Source organism: Papaver somniferum, chromosome 8 (assembly GCF_003573695.1).
Source record: "Papaver somniferum cultivar HN1 chromosome 8, ASM357369v1, whole genome shotgun sequence".
Taxonomy (NCBI): domain Eukaryota; kingdom Viridiplantae; phylum Streptophyta; class Magnoliopsida; order Ranunculales; family Papaveraceae; genus Papaver; species Papaver somniferum.
The window spans coordinates 79,502,615-79,525,440 of record NC_039365.1 but is presented as its reverse complement, the minus strand read 5'-3'; the positions used below and the strand labels follow the sequence as shown (position 1 = coordinate 79,525,440).

Sequence of the window (22,826 nt, the reverse complement as noted above, 5' to 3'; positions counted from 1 at the left end):
AAACTTATCCAAGGAAAACACGATGGCTAAAAGTTCCTTCTCGGTAGTTCTGTAGTTCATTTTGGCATCATTCAGAGTTTTGCTAGCATAATAAATCACATGAAGTAATTTGTTTTCTCGTTGTCCTAAAACGAGCCTATAGCATAATCTGAAGAATCACACATAATCTCAAAGGGTAGGTTCCAGTTAGGTGCCTGGACTATCGGGACAGTAGTGAGTAAAGTTTTAAGCTTCTCAAAAGCCTCTAAACAAGCATCATCAATGACAAACTTAACATCTTTTGCAAGCAAATTGCAAAGAGGTCTATAAATCAAGCTAAAATCCTTAATGAATCGATGGTAAAAACCTGCATGCCCTAGGAATGACCTAATATCTTTTACGGTTTTTGGGACCTGTAAAGTCTTAATAAGGTTAACTTTGGCTTTGTATACCTCTATACCCTTCGAAGAGACGGTGTTCCCTAATACGATTCCTGATTTAACCATGAAATGGCATTTTTCCCAATTAAGCACTAAATTTTTTTCCTTACACCTAGTCAACACTAATGTCAAATGATGCAAGCACTCATCGAAAGATGAACCAAACACTGAAAAATCATCCATAAATACCTCTAAGAACCGTTCTACCATATCAGAAAATATGCTCATCATACAACGCTGAAAAGTTGCAGGGGCATTACATAGCCCGAAAGGCATGCGTCTATACGCAAAGGTACCAAAGGGACAGGTAAAAGTGGGTTTCTCTTGGTTTTCTGGGGCAATAACGATCTGATTATAACCGGAGTATCCATCTAAGAAGCAATAGTGACTATGTCCAGCTAATCGCTCTAGCATTTGGTCGATAAAAGGAAGGGGAAAGTGATCCTTCCTTGTGACCTTGTTCAATTTCCTATAGTCAATACACACACTCCATCCCGTGGTCACTCGGGTTGGGATTAATTCATTATTATCATTCTGGACTACAGTGATACCTGATTTCTTGGGGACAACTTGAACAGGGATGACCCGCTTACTGTCTGAAATTGGGTAAATAATACCTGCATCTAACAACTTAAGCACCTCTTTTCGAACTACCTCTTTCATGTTAGGGTTCAGTCGACGTTGCATCTCCCTATAAGGTTTCGAGTCTTCCTCTAAATGAATCTGATGCATACACACAGTATGACTTATACTCTTAATGTCTGCTATAGTCCACCCTAAAGCTTCCTTGTTGTCTTGAAGTACATTTACTAGCCTACTTTCCTGATCACTATCCAAATTGGAAGCTACAATCACAGGTAAAGTCTCAGATGGGCCTAAAAACACATACTTTAGAGTATCGGGTAGTGGTTTAAGGTCTAACTTTGGGGGCTCTTCTAAAGAAGGAATTAGGGTAGTCTCAGAAACTGGTAACGGTTCGAACTTAGCTTTCCATCTATCAATGTCTAACACAGGGGTAGAATCTAATAGAGCATTCACCTGTTCAATAGTGCTATCATCGTCAAAATCTAAACCAAAATGGGATAGACAACTTTCTAATGGGTCTTCAGACAAGATGTTTGGTAATGACTCCTGAACTAAGGCTTCTATCATGTTCACCTCCTCAACACATGTGTCATCTAGATCGTGAGGTTGCTTACTGACATTAAAAATGTTCATCTCCATAGTCATATTGCCAAAAGATAAACTCATCACACCATTTCGACAGTTAATGATCGCATTAGACGTAGCTGAAAATGGGCGACCTAAAATCACAGGTATCTGGTTCTCTGGGTCAGGGAAAGGTTGGGTATCTAGGACCACGAAATCCACTGGATAAATAAACTTGTCGACCTCAATAAGAACATCCTCGATAACACCTCGAGGGATTTTAACAGACCTATCAGCTAACTGCAGTGTCATCTGAGTAGGTTTCATCACCAAGTCCTAGTTGTAAGTATACATGGAATGGCAATAAGTTCACACTGGCTCCTAAGTCAAGTAAAGCTTTTTCTACCCGGAAGTTACATATTGTGCAAGCAATGGTAGGAGAACCTGGGTCTTTGTACTTTAGAGTTGTGTCTGAATGATTGAACTTACGTGACTAGCTAAAAAGGCTTTCTTATGGACGCTAAGTTTTCGCTTTCGCGTACACATATCCTTAAGGAACTTTGCATAAGCAGGAATTTGCCTTTTTGCATCTAATAAGGGAAGGTTTATGGTAACTTGCTTAAAAACCTCCACTATGTCATTAAAGTTCGATTCCTTCTTTGTTGGTACTAATAGCTGAGGAAATGGGGCTCTAGGCCTAAAATCAGACCTTTCAGGAACCGAATTCACATCATTAGAAACTTTATCAGTCTCTTCAGCTACTGGTCCTAAGAGGTGAGATCCTGAGGGGTGAACTACAGTATGTTCACTATCGGGCATGTTTACCTTATTGTCTACAACTCTACCACTTCTAAGGGTTCTAACAGCATTCAATTGATTCGATGGTTTTGCACCTAATTCATGAACTCCTCTAGGGTTGGGTTGTGTTTGACTAGGAAACTTACCTTTTTCTCTCAAAGAATCACTTATCAGACCAACCTAGGTTTTTAACTCGGAAATAGCCTGACTATTTTCTTGTCTTATCCTGTTACTAGCTTGTAGACTCTGTTCTACGGATAACTGGAATTTTGCAGTTTGCTGAGTTAACAAGGAGAGAGATTCCTCTAAACTTAGGATTTTCTTATCTGACTGATTCTGAAACTGAGCTAGTCCTGAAGGATTCTTAGTATAGCCAAAACCTGGGGGAGCATTAGAATTACTAAACTGACCTTGACTTTGGCCCTTAGACCACGAAAGGTTCGGATGGTTTCTCCAACCAGGATTATAGGTTTCTGAATATGGGTCAATCTTTTGACGGTTCTCAAATCTAGTGTTATTATAAAGAGCATTGGCCTGGTCTTCAATATTCCGGCCTTCCCAAAAAGGCTCCACTCTACCACTAGTCTGGCCCACTTCTAAGGCTTCTAACCTTTTTGCTATAGCAGCAATTTTGGCATCTGATTCATAGCTTCCTTCTACCCTATTAACGTTTCCTCTACTTAAAAGAATTGTTTTCTGGGGTGCCCTACTATTTTTCCATTGCAAGGTTTTTTCGGCGATTTCATTAAAAAATTCCATCGCCGCATCAACAGTTTGGTTTTCAAATCCACCAGTGCATAGAGACTCAACCATGGTCGTTGTGGAATAATATAAACCCTCATAAAGGATCTGAACTAGCCTAACCTTTTCTAAACCATGATGAGGACACTGGGATAATAAATCATTGAACCTTTCCAAATACCTATATAAAGATTCTCCCTCTTGTTGTGAAAATGTGCATATTTGCGTCCTAATAGACGATGTTTTGTGCCTAGGGAAAAACTTATTGAAAAAGGCAGATGTAAGTTGTTCATATGTCTCAATTGACTCGGAGTCCAAACTATACAGCCACGACTTGGCCTTATCTTTCAGGGAAAATGGGAATAACCTAAGTTTCAAAGCATCATCATCTAAGCCTCTAATTCTTAGAGTACTACAAATTTCCTCAAAATCCCTAACATGGTAATAAGGGTTTTCATTTTCTTTCTCTAAAAAGATTGGGAGCATATGTAAGGTCCCAGGTTTCAGTTCATAGGGTGCCTCCGTTTCAGCTAACTTAATACACGAAGGACGGGTAGTCCTAGTTGGATTCTTTAAAGCTTGCAAAGTTGTCATTTCTGGTGCTATCGGAGCAACAAGGATTCTCTCCTCAGTCAAAGAACGTTGAAAAACAGACTCTTCAAAAGCCGGACTTTCTAGATTAAGGTAATCGAGACGCTTCGAACTACTAGGTTTCTCTTTAAAAAATATACCTAGTGCGTCTCTTTTACGTTCAGGCGTACAATAGAATTTTCTAAATTGGAAGGGTAAGCAAACACAGATCAAGGCCGACTCAACCAAATCAAACCTATTGATTTTTAGCAAACAAAAAGCATGATGGCTCCACTTAGATTGTTTCTAGACCAGCTTCTAATCCTTCGAACGGGAATTCGTTACAATTTAAGCAAACCCCTCTGGAATCAATCCGAGTTAACGTAAGTTGAATAGAGGCGAGGGAATCTCGGTAGAGATTTGATACCCAAGGCCTCACTGGTATTACAAGGCGGCGCGGTCACGCATTCAACTTACAGAAACCGTCAAGAACTTCGAAGTATGCCTAAAAGAGTAACCAATATTTTTCGAATGACTTTCCTGTTAAGCTCGTTACCCTATCGGTCTCGTTCTAGTCAAAATTTTAGACTTAGGTTCGCGTAGGTTACGTGTTCCTAAAGCGGGCAAGAAAAGAACAGTGATGAAATCCGAACCCTTATCTTGTATGGACAGGCCTTGCCCTTTACTAGAAAAATAAATGTCCGTATTCAGTCCTCAACATATATGCATATGAAGGAGTCCAGTAACTCGCTGACAGGGGATTCATGAGTGTTTAGAATCTTACCCCCCGTTCCAGAGGGGGATGAATCAGTTGTAGTCGACTCGGGCCACTGACTCCGATGTCTAGTGTACGAACCCAAGGTGGAGAGACAATATCGTAACTATCCTCCTTCTCTGCAAATAGTTTATATTTAAAGTACCCTTCCGTAGGGTAATAAAAAAATAATGTCCCAAAGTCCAAAAGTCCAAAAGTCCAAAAAAATAAAAAAAAATTACAAAAATAATAAACCCTAATACAATTTTTTTTAAAAAATAAAATAAACAAAACCTAAACTAAAATTGTCTAAAAAAATAAATAATAAAATTGTCTTCTTTTCTGTTCTTTTTGCTTTAATCTTTAGCTCCAAGTCTTTATGAAATCACCAAACTCCTTGGCTCAATTTTCTTTATGATCCAGAACCTGTAGACACAAGATAAATACCCAAAAACATAAAAAAAGACAAAAATAATAATAAAATAAATAAATAAATCTAAAACCCTAAAAACAAGTCCGCGTCGGCGGCGCCAAAAATTGATGTGATTTGTAGATAGTGGTAAAAGTGGTTCGATTCTCAGACTTGTGAAGGATATTAATTAGACTTAAATCCTAATATTAAAATAGAAAACTCACTAAAAATTATAGAAAACTCAATCAAAGATGATATCAATACCAAAAGAAACACTGAGGCTAAGATTCCACTATTTTCCAAGTTCAAAGTGATTAAACCAATACTTATATTTATGCAATTTTCTTGTTTAATTTGATTCTAAAATATTGCAACAAGTAGATTTTTAAAAGTAATATTGTAAATACCAAGTATGAAGCGTCAAAAGTCTTAAAACTAAGCATACTCCATCAAAATAGATCACAATCACTCAAATAAAAATCATATTCAATAATATTTCAAGGCAAATAATCATATAATTATTGCAAATAAAAAGATAAAATAGAATATACCACTTTTTGTTGGAAAAATAGATTCCTCTATTGCCTCGGCAATGGGGTTTAGCTCCTCATATTAATCATGATCTCAAAATATGTGTTTGTTCTCAAAAGATGATTAAAAGAGTGAAAAGTAATAACACAGACTGTTTGCAACAGTGTATTGGTGTTGCAAAACAGCTATTACAATGGAACTGTTACAGAAAAGCTGTTGCTTTGTCGCTGATTTTAAGACCCTAAAATAAGACTGCCCGGAACAGCTTAATGTTCTTCAGCTGTTAAACAACGACACTTTTCTGCGACTGTCTACCAAGAGTCAATGTTCTTCGTGTTCTTCTTCTTCAACAGCAGCAGCAGCAGAAACATAGTTTGGTAAAGCTCTGATTTCTTCTTCTCTGGCTCTCCTTAGGTTCCCAAACTCTCAACACCTCTTCTATATGACCCAAGACATCTATTTATATCAAAAATACCGATTAAATCTCTCCCAAATCTTACAAAATCACTTTCCTTCTCTTCACGGCCAAGTTGCGACAATTTCTTGTTTTAGGATTTCTACGTGTTTCTGAGCTTTCCTTTTTATTCTAAACTCTTCCTTAGATAGATACAAATCTTTGGGAAGGTTTACAACGTTTTAATCACTCTAAAATTCCCTAAAACAGGTCACACACGTGACTTTTCATATTTTCTTGTTGTGAGAAAAATCCGTCGTTTGAGCCCATTCTAATCGATTTAAACACCCATATCATATTCCTAGACCCATAAGGAGTCTATCCTATGAAAATCAGAGGTTTAATCGACCTCAAACTCCTTCAAATCACGATTTCCAAAACTGCTCTTTAACTGCATTTTTTTCCCGCCAAAATCTTTTTTTTGTTGAATGTTGAAGATGGTTGCCCCTTATCCAGAATAGGGATACGATTAGCAACTGCCTGGAAATGGGATGCCCCTTAGTAATTAGGTTACCCCTTATCCAAAGTGAGAGTCCGAATAGCAAATGTCCTCCGGGTGCTTTCCGACAACTTTTCGAGCCACTTTTTTCCAAAAATGTTTATTAACCAAAAATACCTACAAATAAATAAAACACCATAATAAGTACGAAAATGAGCCCTAACAATATATGGAATCGAGACAAATCGGACACAAAAATGTGTCTATCACAAACCCAATCTTTAAACCTTTTCAGTTGTTCAAACACCACAGACACAATTAGCCGCAACATATGGTGCACTCAACTACATTTTTTTGTCAGAATATATGCAGGATGAAACTGGTTTCATTTAGGTGAAAGCATGTCTTTGTCAAAATATATGCAGGATGAAACTAGTTTCGTCCTGACGAAAAACATATTTTTGTCAGAATATGCGAGTTAATTAACAAATAGTGACTAAACATTTTAGAATGATAGAAATGAATAAATCTTCAAATAACATTCATCTAGTTCAACTTCCCTTTACAAGGTAATGATCAGTTTGTATGGAGATGATTACATAGAACAATCAGTACATTTAAAACTTAGCATTTGCCTTCTCGAAGACATGATCAGTCAATTGGTTCACGAAAAAAATCAGGACCACGAACACGTTCAAATAGATGAAGCTCCAAGAAACTCAATTCCTTAACATAACACAATGATATCACAGATTGAAGCTTGAAATCACTGTCAACATCCATGCTTTCTCCCTCACCACTATCAAATACAAACTGAATTGAGGCTGGTGACATATTTTTCCAATAAGAATAAACACGCGACTTCAACTATCAACTGTTGATTTCATATTAACATTATAAAAACATGTATCAGTATCCCGCATAACCACACAAATAATTTGAAGATCCATCTACAAGAAATAGATAAACAACATAAATGCATCTGGATGTATTCAATTGAAAAGAAAAACAAATTGAAAATAAAACAAAAAAAGAACAAACTTAAAACATACAGGATGACTAAAATTATAGGATGAAGCTGGTTTCATCCTTCTTTAAAAAACTGGAAAATAACTCAATCTGAATCCTACTTACTGCAAGCATCTGAACAGTTCACAAACTACACAAGATGTTCAATTTTGATCAAATTGAATACAAAAACATAAGAAGAACACAAAACATAATGATATTACACAAATTCAGTTCACATACAAAAAACCTAAAATCACTTCCGTCAACAACAATAGATTGAATTGAATAAACATAAGATTGTGACCCTGGATAATATGATTCGAGACAGAACAATAGGTCAAATAAATCAAGTATTTTAGAACAAAAGAAAGATTATTAGTAAAACCTTGGATAATCACCAATTAAACCCAAAAATTTACAAAAATCTCATTATCAAATTTCTAATGAAACTTAGAATCATGATGATTCAAAGACATAAACGCGTAACACGTTTATGTTTCTTCCTCTTCCAATTAGATAAAAACCAAAATAAAAAATTAGAATTATATAAAATACTTGATGAAAGTGAAACTTAAAACTCACTCTTAACAAGGTATGAGAAGATTTGATAGTAGAATATCTTAAAATCCGATTCCACAATCGTTCATCACCATCACAGATCTAAAAAAACTCACCCGTAGAAGAAAAATGGAAGTTTCTATCGATAAAAACTGAGTTCAGGGTTTCAAAATTCTTTTGCTTATAAACGAGTGAGTTTTAAGGGATATTTTAGGTAGAACGTATTTTTTTTTTAATTTTCCTGGGTGAAATATCCAAAATGGATAATTGAACAGTATTTTTTTGATTCCTGTCCATATAAACAGTATCAAAACTTACCAGTGTGTTTCACCCAGAAATTATGGATTTTGGTCTTTTTAACCAATTTTGTGTTATTCCTTTTGGCCAAACTTCCAATAAAGCTACTCTGTACTTTTGGTTTATTTTCTAAAACAAGGTAAACAATGTAATTAATACACCAAAAATTAAGCGTTCGACTAAATAGATCAATTTCGACTAATAAAATATGAGTTCGATTAAAAATTGATATGAATAAGACAACAAAAAACTAAGTTCACTTGAGAATCTAAAAAATGTGCATAATAGAAATATGTCAGCTATCATTAGGAGATCCATTATTAGACGAACTCTTATTTGTAAAATTTGTGTAAACTAACGGTAAAAAGTTCGGCTAACATATAGTAAATCGAATCAGCTGAACTTGAATTTATTCTGAAATAACATAGGTTCTGCTAAAAGCAATATACCAAGTAGTTGGCCGAACTAAAAGGTATTCTTCATTAACCGACTTCGGTAGAAACAACATATTTCAGTATTAGCTTAACTGTTTTTCTAAAACAGAGAAAAAAAAAACAACCAAGAACAAAGATCTTGGTTCGAACATGCAGACCTAGAATTAAATTTTTGCGCAACGCTTCGCACAACTTATTCATAGTTGTGGTTTTAAACGATGATCAAAAATTTATGAATCAACGACTGGCGAGGGATGAAAAAAATACTAATCAAAACCAAAACGGTTTAGATTAGATTAAGAATGCAAAAGAATTTTTATTTTGATTAGATTGGATTTATATTTATATTTTTAAAATAATTTGAACTAATTAACGTGGCTTGATTGGGGTATACCCAGATTAATTGGGGTATACCTAATGAGACAAAACCCAAGACATTTTGAAGTAAAATAAGCCACCCCTTAACCTTGTATTTTCTAAATGGATAATATACGCTTGTTTAATTAACACTAAAAATTCTGATTAGGTTAATTAATTGGGTTTAGATTAAAATTTTGAAATTATGAATTCAGTAAATTAAACCTTTAACCCGTCTTACGAGTTCGATTTCGATCAAAAAAATTGGTTTTGAAAATGTGAAAGATCGGCAAGTCAACGTTTGAATAAGGTGCCGGCTATGTTTCGCCGGCATGGTCGACGTTTTATTAAGATGCCGACCAGGTACAACCGACATGATCCTTGGATGAAGAAAATGCCGACCATTTTTAGGACGGAATGGTCTTTGAATGAAGATTACGCCGACTATCTTGGGCCAGCAATTTTACGGTCGGCATGTAAATATTTTCTAGAATGCCGGATATCATATGGTCGGCACACACATAATTTTTAAAACTGCCAGCTAACATGTAGTCGGCATGCTAAGGATTTATAACCTTGCCGGCATGTACTTATACCAAACAGAAAACAGAATATGGGAAGATGTAATTCACTTTATTCATGCAATTTTTGTTACTACATTGATTGAAACATAAAACCTAACTCCTTGTCCACCCACAAAACCTACACCAAAACCATCAATCTTCGTCGGAGGAATCCCATTCATCTCCGGCCTCCATGAAGTCCGGTGCATACTCCGGGATTTTGTCAATCATGAAGTAATAGCTTGCATCGAAGACGAATGCTTCCCCCTTTTCTTCCAAGTAGCGCGCTTTCACGGCTTCATGCTACAAAAACAAAAAACAAACTTTCTTTGTTAGTGATGTTTAGTAGGAAGATCAAACAACATGGATCACGTAGCATAAACCACAAACATACTTACAAATTGTTCAATGGACAAGTTGAAGTGGGAAGCGTTGAAAATCCGAGGTTGGAGAGCTAAAAAAGCAAGTATCGCATTTTCGATGACTTGGTGCCTATCATGGACTTGTTGGACACTTATTCAATTAGGATTCCCAAAGTCTTGCCTAAATTTGTTGTGTACCCTAGCCCAAAAGGTAACGGCATCCACCTTTTCGGAGGACGCGTGTCTTACTCTAATTTCCGCGTACCAAGCTTTGGTGATTGCCAAATCTTCATTTGAATCAAATGAAGCCATTGTTGTGTGTAGAGAGCTATTGGGTGAGTTAGATGGAGTGTATGATGATATGATCCTTGGAGAGTATATGCAAATAGTTGTGTGTTGTTTTGTAGACATAAGTAGTGTATTTATAGGATGGTGCCCAAATTTAACCGTTATAGTGTCCAAGTACAAGTCAATCAATGCAATTGTACTTGCAAAAATTTGAATTTTGAATCGTCTGCGCGAGGTTTTTGTTTCCACAATAAGACGACTAACATTGGCCGGCAAGGTCGAAATTTGTTACCATGCCGACCTTATGACTTTTAGGCATCAGGAGTTGGTTTTCTTCTGAATAACCGTCGGACATGTATTTGGTTATTAGGGTGCCGACTATGGTATGGACGGCAGAGTATGAAATTTATTACCATGCCGACCTTATGACTTTTAGGCATCAGGAGAACATTTTCTTCTGTGTATCCGCCGGCAATATATTTGGTTATTAGCATGCCGGTTATGATAAGGTCGGCGAGGAACATAATTTTAACCATGCCGACTTTATGATGATTTTAGGCATCAGGAGAAGGTATTTTCTGCAACACATAGCCGACAGGGTCGATAATATAATACCCTGTCGGCGTCTTAACAGCCGGCTAGGTTTTGATCTGATTACCCTGCCGACCCTGGTATGCAAATAATTTCTGGTGTCAGGGCCGGCAGTCTGACAGTTTAAAACCTTGCCGGCTCTGGTGTGGTCGGCACTGTAACTTAAAAAAAGCTTGCCGGTATAAGTATTGAAACTTTACATAGCTAAACAAACCATTCATTCAACAACTAGAAATCCAACACTTGTTGTCCAAAATACGAAAACATGTCCCATAAACCTTAGAAAGAAAACATTTGTCCAACCATTAACCTTAACATTTGTCCAACACAACATAAAGAAATAAACTAGAGACTGTATTCATTCACCACCACGACCCCGACCCCGTTTAAGAACACCACCATTATTACTACCTTCACCACCACGACCACTATGAGCCCTCTTTTTGTCAGCATTCATCTTGGCTTGTGCTTCCCTCCTAGCTTTTTCTTCCCTCTTTACTTCAGCATCAGCTTGCTTGAACAATTCATGGGACTCCTCATTGTCAATATTGCAAGCATAGTCAATGTGCTTGGTTTGCTTCTCAATCGACAAAGGCTCTCCTCTGTCTTTCGCGCAAAGCAACACCTTCACAAAGGTCTTCAACTGATCCTTCTATTTTAAATTAAACAACAAACAATTAATAGAATGATTCGATAATGTCATCTTAAAACAGTAATAACAACTCTAAAATACTTATAAGGAACTTAAGACTTGTTGTTGGGTCTTTCGATGCCATCTTCTTGATATGAACCAGTTCTTGATATGAACTTAAGACTTGTTGATGGGTTTCCTAATCATATTAGGACGATCCCAACCCAAGTACCATGTCATGTATTTCTCACTAGCTTCATTACCTTTGGTCACCTCATCCAAAAGACTCACATCGATGATACGACCACGTCTATCGTCCCAATGTTCTTGATTTGGCGCTGGAGCGTAAGCGACGTGAATAGTTTTTTGGGACGTGGAGCAGTTAGCCTTTAACACAGTAAAGAACGGCTTATCTTCATCGAAATGAGGCTCTTCTTGGACGTAACCCAATTGTCGCATTACCCGATGTGGATCGTATATTGAATATCCACCATCCGCAGTCATTAAGGGTCCATAGTATAATGCAACTTCATCTCTCCTTTGGATTAAACCTTGATTTCTAGCATCTCGATACGGATCAAATACCACGTCATCCGCAGTCAATTTGTCGATGGCGATTCAGATTTTGATAAGATTTTGTGACATTTCCTTATCCCGAGTACCCTTAAAACTGTACCTTTTCGCTCTTGGCTTATCAACCGCAACATTCACATCCACTTTGATGTAGGAGTTGGCTTTCACCAAAAAAGAGAAGTGCTCATATATCCAAACCTATGCAAACACAAAGTTCAGTAAGAATCTTATCTTACGAGAATTTTGCAAATATAAATGATTTAGACAATAAAATTACCTGGAAGAGACATATATTTCCGTTAACTTGCTTAGTGAGTGCCCTAAAACCCTTTGTCAACTCATTTTTCAAGAAGGCGACCACCGCAGTACCCCAAGAATATCACGCATCTTATCTAAGGAATCCAATAGTTGCATATAACTGGCGTCGACCAAGCTTCCAGAACTGTCGGGGAAGATACATTTGCCTGAGACATATAGAAAATAAGTTGACGTGGTAGCATTGATTCGCACCGGGTTCACCCTTCCTTCCTTATCAAAGATTTTCTTGGTCCCAGATAATGTGTCCCTCAACTGCTTCAAATTAAACTTCTTGGTTAGACGACCTTCTTTTTTCTCAAGCATAGACTCCGCCCGCCTCAATCTGATTCCAACTGAACAATTTCTGGCTCAATTTTTAAATATCCTTGAAAGAAAAATCATCATCGAAGCCCTCACTGACTGTTTTTCCCTCAATCTCGAGGCCTAGAATTTGGTGAGCATCATCGGGAGTTATCGCCATCTCACTGAATGGGAATAACATTGTAGCAGTCTCTCCATAGAACCTCTCACAGAATGCAAATACGGTAAATATATCATGATCAATTCGAACTCTCCACCGCAGGCCACAACCCGGAGTTCTTGACAATCACTTTCACCTCCCCACATTCATCCTCAAGATCCCAAGTCTTAGTCACTGAACATGAAGCTTGGCGCCTCATGAGACGGACTGCATGCTTGTGATCCTAAATACCAAAAAAATAAAATGAAAATAAATACAAACACTTGACGTAAATTTAAGATAGATACACACTTGAATAAAAAACAAAGACGGATTGAGATTACTTACGATAGTATTATGGATCGTACATGCCCATGAGTCTTTTTATCCAAAAAGAACATCTCCACCATCTCTTGGGGTCCCCCTTGGAGCCTCACCATTTTTCAGTGTAACCATCAAGTGAGGGGAAGGCATGTGGGAATTAGCTGGTTTAGTGATCACCCTCTTCATCTTTCCGGTTTCAGTTGAAGTTGAAGCTTCGGCTTGTTGAACATTAGCTTGACTTTGTTCTCCATCGCCTTCTTCTTCTTCTTCTTCCACTGCCTCTTCAACAATTTCTTCTTCGATATCCTTATCTTTATCTCCATTACCATCATCATCATCATCACCTCCTCCAACATTAGGCATGTCTTGATCACCATCATCATTGTTACCTCCTCCAGCAGCCGGAGTGCTTTCATCAACATCATCATCATCACCTCTTCTACCAGATGGAATCGATTGGTCTTCATCTGGAGTCTCGTCTGAATCACTGGGTTCCGATGGTGGTTTAGAATCATTCGGTACACGGATCTTGAACGTTCCCGACACAACATATACCCCTCAATGTGTTGAAGTCAAGAGTTTTTCACCAACACGAGGAGGTCTTGAAGGAGGACTAAGAGCTTTCAAAGCTTTCTTCTTTGCCTTTTGCAACCTGAACAAGAACAATTAAGGAAAAGAATTATAAGTCGGCAGGGTCGACAAATATAACATTACCGGCTACACAGCAGTCGGAAGGGTCGACAAAATAATACATGTCGGCTAAATAGCAGCCGACAAGGTATTATTCACATAACCTGCCGGGTTTTAACAAATATGAACACGGTAGATACAAGGATTTTTCACAAAAGCAGTCGGCAAGGTCCATTACCAACACATTAACGGCTAATAAACAGTCGGCACGGTTTTATCCAAATACCATTCCGACTTTAAAATTCAAGGCATCAAGAGACACAAAAAACTTGAAATACAACCGGCAAGGTAAAAATTTATAACTAACCCGGCTAAAAAAAAACTAACGCCGGCAGGGTCTTAGTTTGAATAACTTGCCGACCCTGCAAGTACCAGTTACAGGTAGTCAACAGCCGGAAAGATCTTCAACCTAAGAGCCTGCCGGCCAAACCCTAAATATGAAAAGTCGGCAGGGCCGATAACATAATACCCTACCGGCCGGATAACTGCAAATTCAAACATTCGATTTTTTGACCTAATTTGACATGCAAACATGAAATTGAAGTACTACAGTGAGTTTAAGTAAGCCCTTACTTTCTTAATCGCATCATTTCTCGTGTTTCAGCGGCTGTGAATTCTTCTTCTTCAACCGTTTTTTTCTTCTCTTTTTGTTGAACTAATTTTGCAATTCCTGGGTTGTATTCATTGGGTTTTCGATTAGCTTCTTTCATACATCTAGCCCTAGGTCTCGGCGGATCCATTTTTGAAGATTAATCGGAATTTTTGAATCGACGATCCACTCGATTTAATCGTTGAGTTTTGATGGTGGTGGTGGGGGAGGTCGGTATGGTTGGGGGAGGAGAAGAAGAAGAGAAGAAAGAAGATGAAATGAAAATAAAAAAATGATTAGGGTAATAGAATTATAAAGGGTAAGGGTAGTATTGTAACTTCACCCATTAGGACTCCACCTTAGCCCTTAAAAAGAGTCCACTTAAAATTGGGTATAACCCAATCAAGCAAAGCTAATTAAGTGTAACTTATTAATTAATAGGTTAATAATCATTTTGCAAGCCTTTATAACAAAAGGAGGCACCTGTTTCATCACGGATGTCGGATGAGCCAATTCCACAATTTTTAAGTCCATTATCCTTCACCTTAAAGTCTCGTCTCTTCACCTCGGTTTGGTAACTAAAATGGAGCTCAACTTCATTGATTCTTCTAACTTAGTAGGTTTTTCATCATCATTTTCCAAATCTAATTTCAATGTCATAGTCCCGTTAAATCCATCAAAAACTTCAAAATTTCCATCACATTTCTTAGTGAGAATGGGGAAAAAGAATAGTAATAATAATAACATTGAGACATCAAAAGGATTTCATCAAAAAGAGTATTCAAAGGGAAATCTTTCTAGAATTCTTAGAACTGAAGCTGCTGTTAAAGGGATTGAAAAGAAAGCAAATTCTCAGAAGTTCACTAATCTCTCTCCCAAAGCTGTCTTGGAAGCTTTAGATGATTCTATAGCAAATAATCAGTGGGAATCTTCTCTTAAGGTTAGTCAAATCTTTCAATTTTATTCTTAAATATGTTGTTGATTTATTGCATTTACTGAGTAGCTTTTTGCTTACTTTCATCAATTGGAAGAAATTCGAACTACTCCGTAGGCAACAGTGGTATGAGCCAAGAACCCAAACTTATGCGAAGTTGTTGACGATGCTGGGGAAGTGCAGACAACCTAGGGTTGCTAGCTTGCTTTTCGAAAGGATGTTATCTGAAGGACTCAAACCGACAATTTATGTTTATACTTCTCTAGTAGGTGCTTATGGCCTTGGTGGTCTCTTCGACGAGGCATTTCAAACCATTGATGAGATGAAATCTGTTTCTAATTGCAAACCAAACATTTATACATATTCAATAGTTATTAACTGTTGCATGAAACTCCGGCGCTTTGATTTAATTGACGGTATACTCGGTGAGATGTCATACTTGGGAATTGGCTGCAGTACAGTTACTTACAACACGATAATTGATGGATATGGGAAGGCTGAGATGTTTGAACTTATGGAGAACACGCTGACAGATATGGTCGAGAGTGGTAGATGCTTGCCGGATGTTTTCACCTTGAATTCTGTCGTATGGGCTTATGGGAATGTTGAAAGAATTGAGGAGATGGAGCGATGGTACGATGAATTTCAGCATATGGGAGTCAGTCCAGACATAAAGACATTTAATATCCTTATAAAGTCATATGGCAAAGCAGGCATGCATGAAAAGATGGCGTCTGTCATGGAGTTTATGGAGAAGAGATTCTTCTCTCCGACAATTGTAACTTACAATGTAGTTATCGATATATTTGGGAAGGCTAAGAACATCGAGAAAATGGAATATTTTTTCCTAACAATGAAGTACAAAGGTGTTAAACCTAATTCTATCACCTATAGTTCCCTGGTTAGTGCGTATAGTAAAGCAGGGCTTATAACAAAGAAGATCGGCACAGTCATTAAGCAAATAGAAAATTCCGATGTAGTTCTAGATACACCATTCTTCAACTGTGTCATCAGTGCTTTCGGCCAGGCTAGAGAGTTAAGTAAAATGGAAGAAATGTATTTGAAAATGATCGAGAATAAATGCACACCAGATCATATTACCTTTTCTACCATGATTCAAGCCTATCATTCCCTGGGCATGGTTGAGGCTGCTCAAGAATTGGAAATGAAGGCACTCGAAACGAAAAACAGTTTAGGTAACCTTCCAATTTACTTGCTTCTGAAATGTCCGTCACTAAATTTTCTGAAGTTCACTTGATGCTATCACACTATCACTCTTCTGAGCTGAAGTAATTTTACAATATTAATATTTTCAGCTTGTTTGAACCTTTCTATTTCAGTATCTTTATCAAGAACTAGAGCTCAAACACGAGTCTGAGCTTGCTGAAATAAAAGGAGATCAAACACGAGGAGTTTGAAATTGATGGCTGTTCTCACAAGGTATCTTTGTGTTTGTTTTTATGTTGATTAAGTGACTATAGACTGGGTTGTCTAAACCTGCTGATAGCTCTGAGATGTAGATTCTAATTGTCTCCAAATACAAAATGATAAAATTGCCCTCCTCGAGTTTCTGAAGCTGCCATCATGAGATCTTTAGTAAAATTCTGGCAGTAAGCCAGTAACCTTTGTTGGTGAATGGTTAGATAGTTTTTGCTATCTGAGTTTGATTATGAAAGAAAAGTTAGCAGTATCTTACTCTAGCTAAGGAAGATCTTGTTGTGCAGTTTCTTATTATCCCCACTCATTGAAATTACGACCGACTTAATCTGTCTTCTGTCTAAAACCATTTTGAGAATCGGACCATAGGCAGTTGCTAATATACTTGTACTTGATGCACTGTAACTTTGTCTTCTCTCTGAACATCTTAAAAGGTGTAATGGGATGACCACATTTTTCTAAAGAATCTTGCATGATGATTATACCGTTTAACTTCTAAGAAATCCTTCAATTGGCGCTTGAAGGAGGGACCAACACAGGTGTAGTTGGTGGTAAAGGTAATGCAAATGCATCAGTAATAGTTGACTTTCAAATCACGATGGAGAAACATGTTGCAACTGCTGGAAAGCTGAGCGACAAGGACATGCGGATGCCCGAATGGAAGTACTTGAGGGCCAACATGACCCTTTAAAATTAAGCAGAAGGAGTTTGTGAAGAAGTTGAACACGCAGAAGTCATTGGAAATCTTTTTCATGGCCCTGTTGTTCATGAGAAGTCAATATACTCGGAGTGAAGAAGATAAAATTATTGTTTACTGGAACTTACCACCAGTATACGATCCCTGCCCGGAAGAGAAGGATGATGTTGTGTCTTCCCAAACTACTTTTGGCAAAACATCATCCCCGTTGTTTGGGTAAGGATCGAGGACTGGTGGTACGTTACAATCCACAATAACTCCACCTTTTCATTCTCACTTACAGAGAAGAGCGTTTCTCATGAACTACAGGTCCATGAAAAAGATTTTTATTTACTTCTGGGTGTCCATCTGCTTCAGATACTCCTTTCGGTGAATCTAAAGGGTTGCATCGGACTACCTCCATTCTGGAGTCCACACGTCCCTGTTGCTACAACTTTCTAACCATCCACAACATGTTCTTCACACGGTTCGAACATCTATAACTGTTGTGTTTACACATTCTTACCACAAACTATACCTCTACCTACCATCGCAGAGAACTAGGGCTTGTCGGCCCTGAGGTTAATAGCCTAGCATAAAACCCTATGACAAGAAAAACAATACTAATTGTGGACCGAGACACCCTTCCATAGAATGGGAAACTAGTAAATCCTAAATACAGATAATAGACGTAAAATGCCCCTGCATCATTTGATGTTATTTAAGTGTGTTTTCACTCTTGTATCATGGCAATATTTCCGTTCCATCTTGCAGTTAAAAGTTTACCTTCTTCTTCTTTGTTTCCGCTTTAAGTTCACCATGAATCTTTTTTATATCTTTTGTTGGGATACCGACACCACTGGTTACTCTATTGCTTTCAATCCTATCATCTTTTGTCATGTCGCTGTAATTCCATAAGGTCTAGTTTCGAAGATGCAAGGTGGCCAAGCACGCTTCGATGCTTCTTTAGTGGCAATACAAGAGGACTTGCTGATCACTGAGGCCTTCTAGGACATAAGTACCCATTAGCATTAATGTGCCACACCATCAGGCTCCCTGTATTACTTATTTGACAATTGGATGCTATTATAATTGTCGTAGCGTTGTTTCAGAATGCATTTCCAGATTTACAGTTTCTGTTTCTTTTCTACCAGGGGTAAAATGAAATTGGAAAATGGGGTTGTATGTAAGAAGGTGAAGGTTAGATGTCTAATTGTTGGTGTTTTGCTAGAAGAAAATCCAGCAACTATACTCTATCAACTCGATTTTCTCGACTCAGACATATACAGTAGGTTCGTTTATGCCTTTTACATCTAAGTTCAATTTTCAGGGTTATGTCTTTATGTTTCCAATTTTAAGGCTTATGTCTTTATGTTTCCATACCAAACTGCAATTTAGCATGAGTTTTTCATTTGATTTTAAGTGCTCGGTTTATGATGATCCAAGACTAACATTCGAAAAGGTCATGACTCGTGTGCTCTGATATAGATTCGTTTAACCATCAGAAGTGTTTCTATAACAGGTCAGTTATAGGAATTAGTCGAGATTACCTGGATGTGAATTCGTTTTGGGTCATCATCCATATATACGAATTTGTTTCTTTTAATCATCTTAGATTCTTAGGATTTCTAACTTATCTTTTGACAAACTTGCAGTTCTATGATCTGTGAGCATATTTAAGCTCAATGGTCATGTTCAGAAGAAAATTCGTAGTTATTTAATAGTTACTTTGTCGACCGGGGGTCTTTTCTCTCTTAAGGCCATTCTTACACCATTCGGCTCATGTCAAGTTTGAGGTTTAATGAGTTATTTTGATTATCGAGGATTACATATTATTTTATAAAGAAAAATCCAATCTTGTATGATTTCATTTATTCTTACCTGAAGGAGGTTAGGTCCTCTGTCAGTCATTGGCTCGTATCCACTGTATTAACTACTATTTATTTGTATTTTTTTGTTAAATTTAGGTATGTATCTAGCTAGTGGGAATCATGAGAGCAAGAACATGAGAAAGATTTATGGTTTTGAAGGCGAGGTTAAATCGAAGTTGAGTGGGACATTTGTTGAACTCTTCCCCGAAGTGTTCTGTTCTTTACCCTTAGCACATGTCTTGAGTGGCAGTGATTTCATTGTTTGTGGATGGTATTTTAGTGTTGATGGGATGAAACTTTCTGACATTAGGAAAATTCATCAGTTTTGTGAACCTGGGGAGGAAGGTAAAGAGACTTGTGATGGCTATTTTCCTTTTTTTGTCGCTTGTATTGGATGTATGCAACTGTTTTTGCCTGTTGATGTTTGCGGGTTTCTTTTTCACCAAACTTCTATATTTAATCACTAGGTTTATCAATCTATCTTTGGTTATATTATTTCGGAAGCTGACTTGTGTGTGTATTTCAGGTTGGACGTTGTCATGCATTGATAAATATTATCTCAGTTGGCTTGACAAAGCTCGATAGGAAGTTATTAAATGGCACGTTCCAAATAAGATGAATTGCATTTACTCGAGGTGTATAATATGCATTTTACATGTATTTCCTCAGGTTTTATGTGTCAACTGCTATATAGTGATCCACAATCTCTTCCTGCTCGAGGCCCCAGCAAATGAGGTGTAGGTCTTTCTTTTGGTGATAACATCACAATGAGATTCCTGCAAGAGAACAACTTAGGTATTTTACTACTTCATGTTGTTGCTATTCTTAAGTCCCCCATTTCTTATCTTACCAGCTCCTAAAAAGCACACACTTGCCCTCACATATGTATTGTTTCTATCTCATGAAGTGAGGGATGAAGGATATGAAATCGAGCATGGTGGTAAACTTAGTACTGTACTGTTTGCTCCAAAATTACTGTGGCTAAGTAATTAATTCACTTCTTTGAGCTTCAATATTTTCTCATTGCTATCTTGATGTGTTCCTATATGAAGCCAGTTCTATTAACTTTTTTTTGGATACCTAGTAATATTAGGCTAATCCTGTTTTGTTATTACAAAATTTATGTTTGACATTTGTTTGATGCATGATGCAGGTGGCTAATAAAGGTGCTTTTATAAGGTTTGAAGCCTCTGGTATGAAGCCAAATATCGTTAGTTTCTCTGCTTTGGTGAGTACCTTCTAATTTTAGAGGGGTTCATTCCTCTTTTCAACTGTTTGATGCCCACCGTTTTGTGTCCACTATATCTTTTAGAGGTCGCTTTAGAGTCATATCTTGCATCAAGTCGATTCATGCCGGTGCTCACCTAACAGTGGTGAGCTATGGTCAAAGTCAACTAGCCAATTAGGTTTTGTTTTCCCCTGAACCTAATAAGCAAGCTTCTCATGCGTCTCGGCCCTTAATTTGGTTGTCTTGGTTCTGTATTTGGCTTTCACTGGTCTAATCCAGTTCACTCCTGACTCTCATTTTTGGCAATCTCAGACCAAGGCGACAAGTTTTATACCATCTTGTATGTGTTTTAGTGTCTGTATTATGCGTGCGGCAAGTTAACTTGTCTAATCCACTCAGTACAAACATTCAAACCTATCACCATGATACCAAAATTTGGAACCTGAATTTGTATAAGATTCTCTCAACTCAGAAGCTGCTTTCTTGATTTGTAAAAGGCAGCTTATTCCTTTCCATTTGTTGGTGTTAAATATATTGCAGTATCACCTAGATGTCAATCCGATGGCATAGCCGCTTCCTCTGGATGTTCTCTTGAGATGCTGTTCTCTTTCTTCTGTTCTACTAAGTTACTGAGGCAAAAGTTCTCTATAGGCAGGGAAGAAGAGTGACATTGGGTTTGGAACGCAGCAAAAGTTGAGAAGTTGGTGCAAGAGGCCACGAGAAGAGTCTGTAAACAAGTTCAGCTTGTGTGCAAGTGGCAAGAGCTAGGTTTTTTTTTTCATGATAACAAAGTTCACTTTCTTACCGTAGTCCTGCTAACCATTTTACAGTTGGGTGATTTGTACTTTAATGTCCCTAGGTTGGAGAAGCTCCTTCTGATGCAAGCAAATCTGCTTGTAGAATGTGGAACTTATTTTCTCCCGGCAAGTTTGAGGCCCACTTCAACTATTTGAGGCCCTATTCAAAGTTAAAATATGATCGTTTTGAAGTAATTAAAAAAACGCCTTATCCACCTATTTTTGTTAATGGTTAATGTGTTCTTGATTAATTAGTGTCGATTAAATGTATTAGGTGTTAATTAACTTTGTTAGTTGTGAGATTAATTAATTTTAATGAAACTTCTAAACATGAAATTTTTTGAGGAAGATTGATTTTTTACTTTTTGAAGAACACCAATTCACAATCGGCAGATGAATGGGTTGTTGTTTTTCATGGACGAAGAACACAAAAAATCGACGGATATTGGTTGATACATAGACTAATTGTGACAACATAATCGATGGATTTGGTAACCATTATATGGGTGTTTGTTAAAATTTATAATAGTTGATTACTTTAATTATAATTGAAAAAACCCATTATAATCATAAATAGAAAAAATAAATGTTTTTAAAACTTATCATAATCAATTATTTTAAGAAAAAATTGAATTGCATTTTTTTCTTTTTATTTCTCTAAACTATAAAGAGAGAGACAAAAAAATAATAATGGACCAAAAAGAATCTTCTGCTCCTCCGTGACAGCATAAAAAAAGTTTTTAACTCAAAAAGGGCAAATATATTAAAAAGCACCGGCTTCTTACCAAGACTGTAAGACAATAATGGAAAACCAAATACAAAGTAAGCTCAAAATAGAGCGGCAGAGAAAAAACCAAAACAAAAAGAAACCCAAACATAAAGAAAAAGAAAAGAACTAAGTACGCATAATGCATGACGCATCCCGATTATACAAGACAAAATCTAAGGTAACTCTTTCGAAAGTTATAGTACCCACGCACACAATGATCTCTTGTAAACCTTTATACTTTCCATTGAATAACCTTCCATTTCTCTCTAACCATACTGTCCACCAAATTGCAAACATTATTATGTCCCAAATCTATCTTCTTATACTTGAAGTAGAACATTTTTTCCTGTTCCACTCCCATAATGCATTTTCTAACACTATTTTGGAAAACCCAATTCATCCTAACACTTCAAAAAATAATACCAAACCTCCCTAGTTGTTTCACAATGCAAAGAGATATGTTGATTTGACTCTGCCGCTTTTTTTGCACAATAAGCATTTGTTTATCATAAAAGAATTTCGGCATGTATCTAAAGTAGGTGTTGTATTGTAACAGAGATTCCAAACAAAAGAAATTACCTTTTCGGGACTTTTTGATTCCATAAACTCTTGTGAGGAAAAATAATAAACCCCTCAGTCTCCAAAGCTTTATAACATTCGATAACGGAAAAAGGTTTTCTTCCTTGCTGCTAATATCTCTAATCTAGTTTTCCGACTCCATAGCTGAAATTTGAAATCAGATTAAGAAGATGAGCTACATCTCCAATTTCATGGTCCTTCAAATTTCTACAAAAAGACAGATTCCAATTGTTTCCATTATTA

At 37.1% G+C, this 22,826-nt stretch overlaps 1 protein-coding gene and 1 pseudogene across 3 annotated transcripts; both read left to right on the top strand.

The window, feature by feature from the left end:
* Positions 1 to 3,237: 3,237 nt before the first annotated feature.
* On the top strand, positions 3,238 to 3,337 carry LOC113307180 (annotated as a pseudogene).
* Positions 3,338 to 14,783: 11,446 nt separating this feature from the next.
* On the top strand, positions 14,784 to 21,502 carry LOC113301722 (pentatricopeptide repeat-containing protein At3g53170-like). Of its 3 annotated transcripts, XM_026550518.1 has the most exons (9): positions 14,784 to 15,232; positions 15,324 to 16,422; positions 16,567 to 16,666; positions 18,494 to 18,631; positions 19,307 to 19,555; positions 19,737 to 20,005; positions 20,118 to 20,195; positions 20,364 to 20,438; positions 20,979 to 21,502. In XM_026550518.1, exons 1-3 carry the CDS (start codon positions 14,876 to 14,878, stop codon positions 16,602 to 16,604), a joined length of 1,494 nt encoding a protein of 497 aa, XP_026406303.1. In that variant the 5' UTR covers positions 14,784 to 14,875; the 3' UTR covers positions 16,605 to 16,666; positions 18,494 to 18,631; positions 19,307 to 19,555; positions 19,737 to 20,005; positions 20,118 to 20,195; positions 20,364 to 20,438; positions 20,979 to 21,502. The 3 variants fall into 3 exon arrangements, with proteins under 3 accessions (XP_026406303.1, XP_026406304.1, XP_026406302.1); XM_026550519.1 differs by lacking the exon at positions 20,118 to 20,195 and having other exon boundaries at positions 18,494 to 18,627; XM_026550517.1 differs by lacking the exon at positions 20,118 to 20,195.
* Positions 21,503 to 22,826: the final 1,324 nt, after the last annotated feature.

Excerpts from the sequence above, each read along its gene's own strand:
- LOC113301722 (XM_026550519.1), top strand. The coding sequence starts at position 14,876 with ATGGAGCTCAACTTCATTGATTCTTCTAACTTAGTAGGTTTTTCATCA. Across the intron at positions 15,233-15,323 it reads AGTGGGAATCTTCTCTTAAG|AAATTCGAACTACTCCGTAG; the intron begins GTTAGTCAAATC and ends ATCAATTGGAAG. Across the intron at positions 16,423-16,566 it reads CGAAACGAAAAACAGTTTAG|TATCTTTATCAAGAACTAGA; the intron begins GTAACCTTCCAA and ends TTTCTATTTCAG.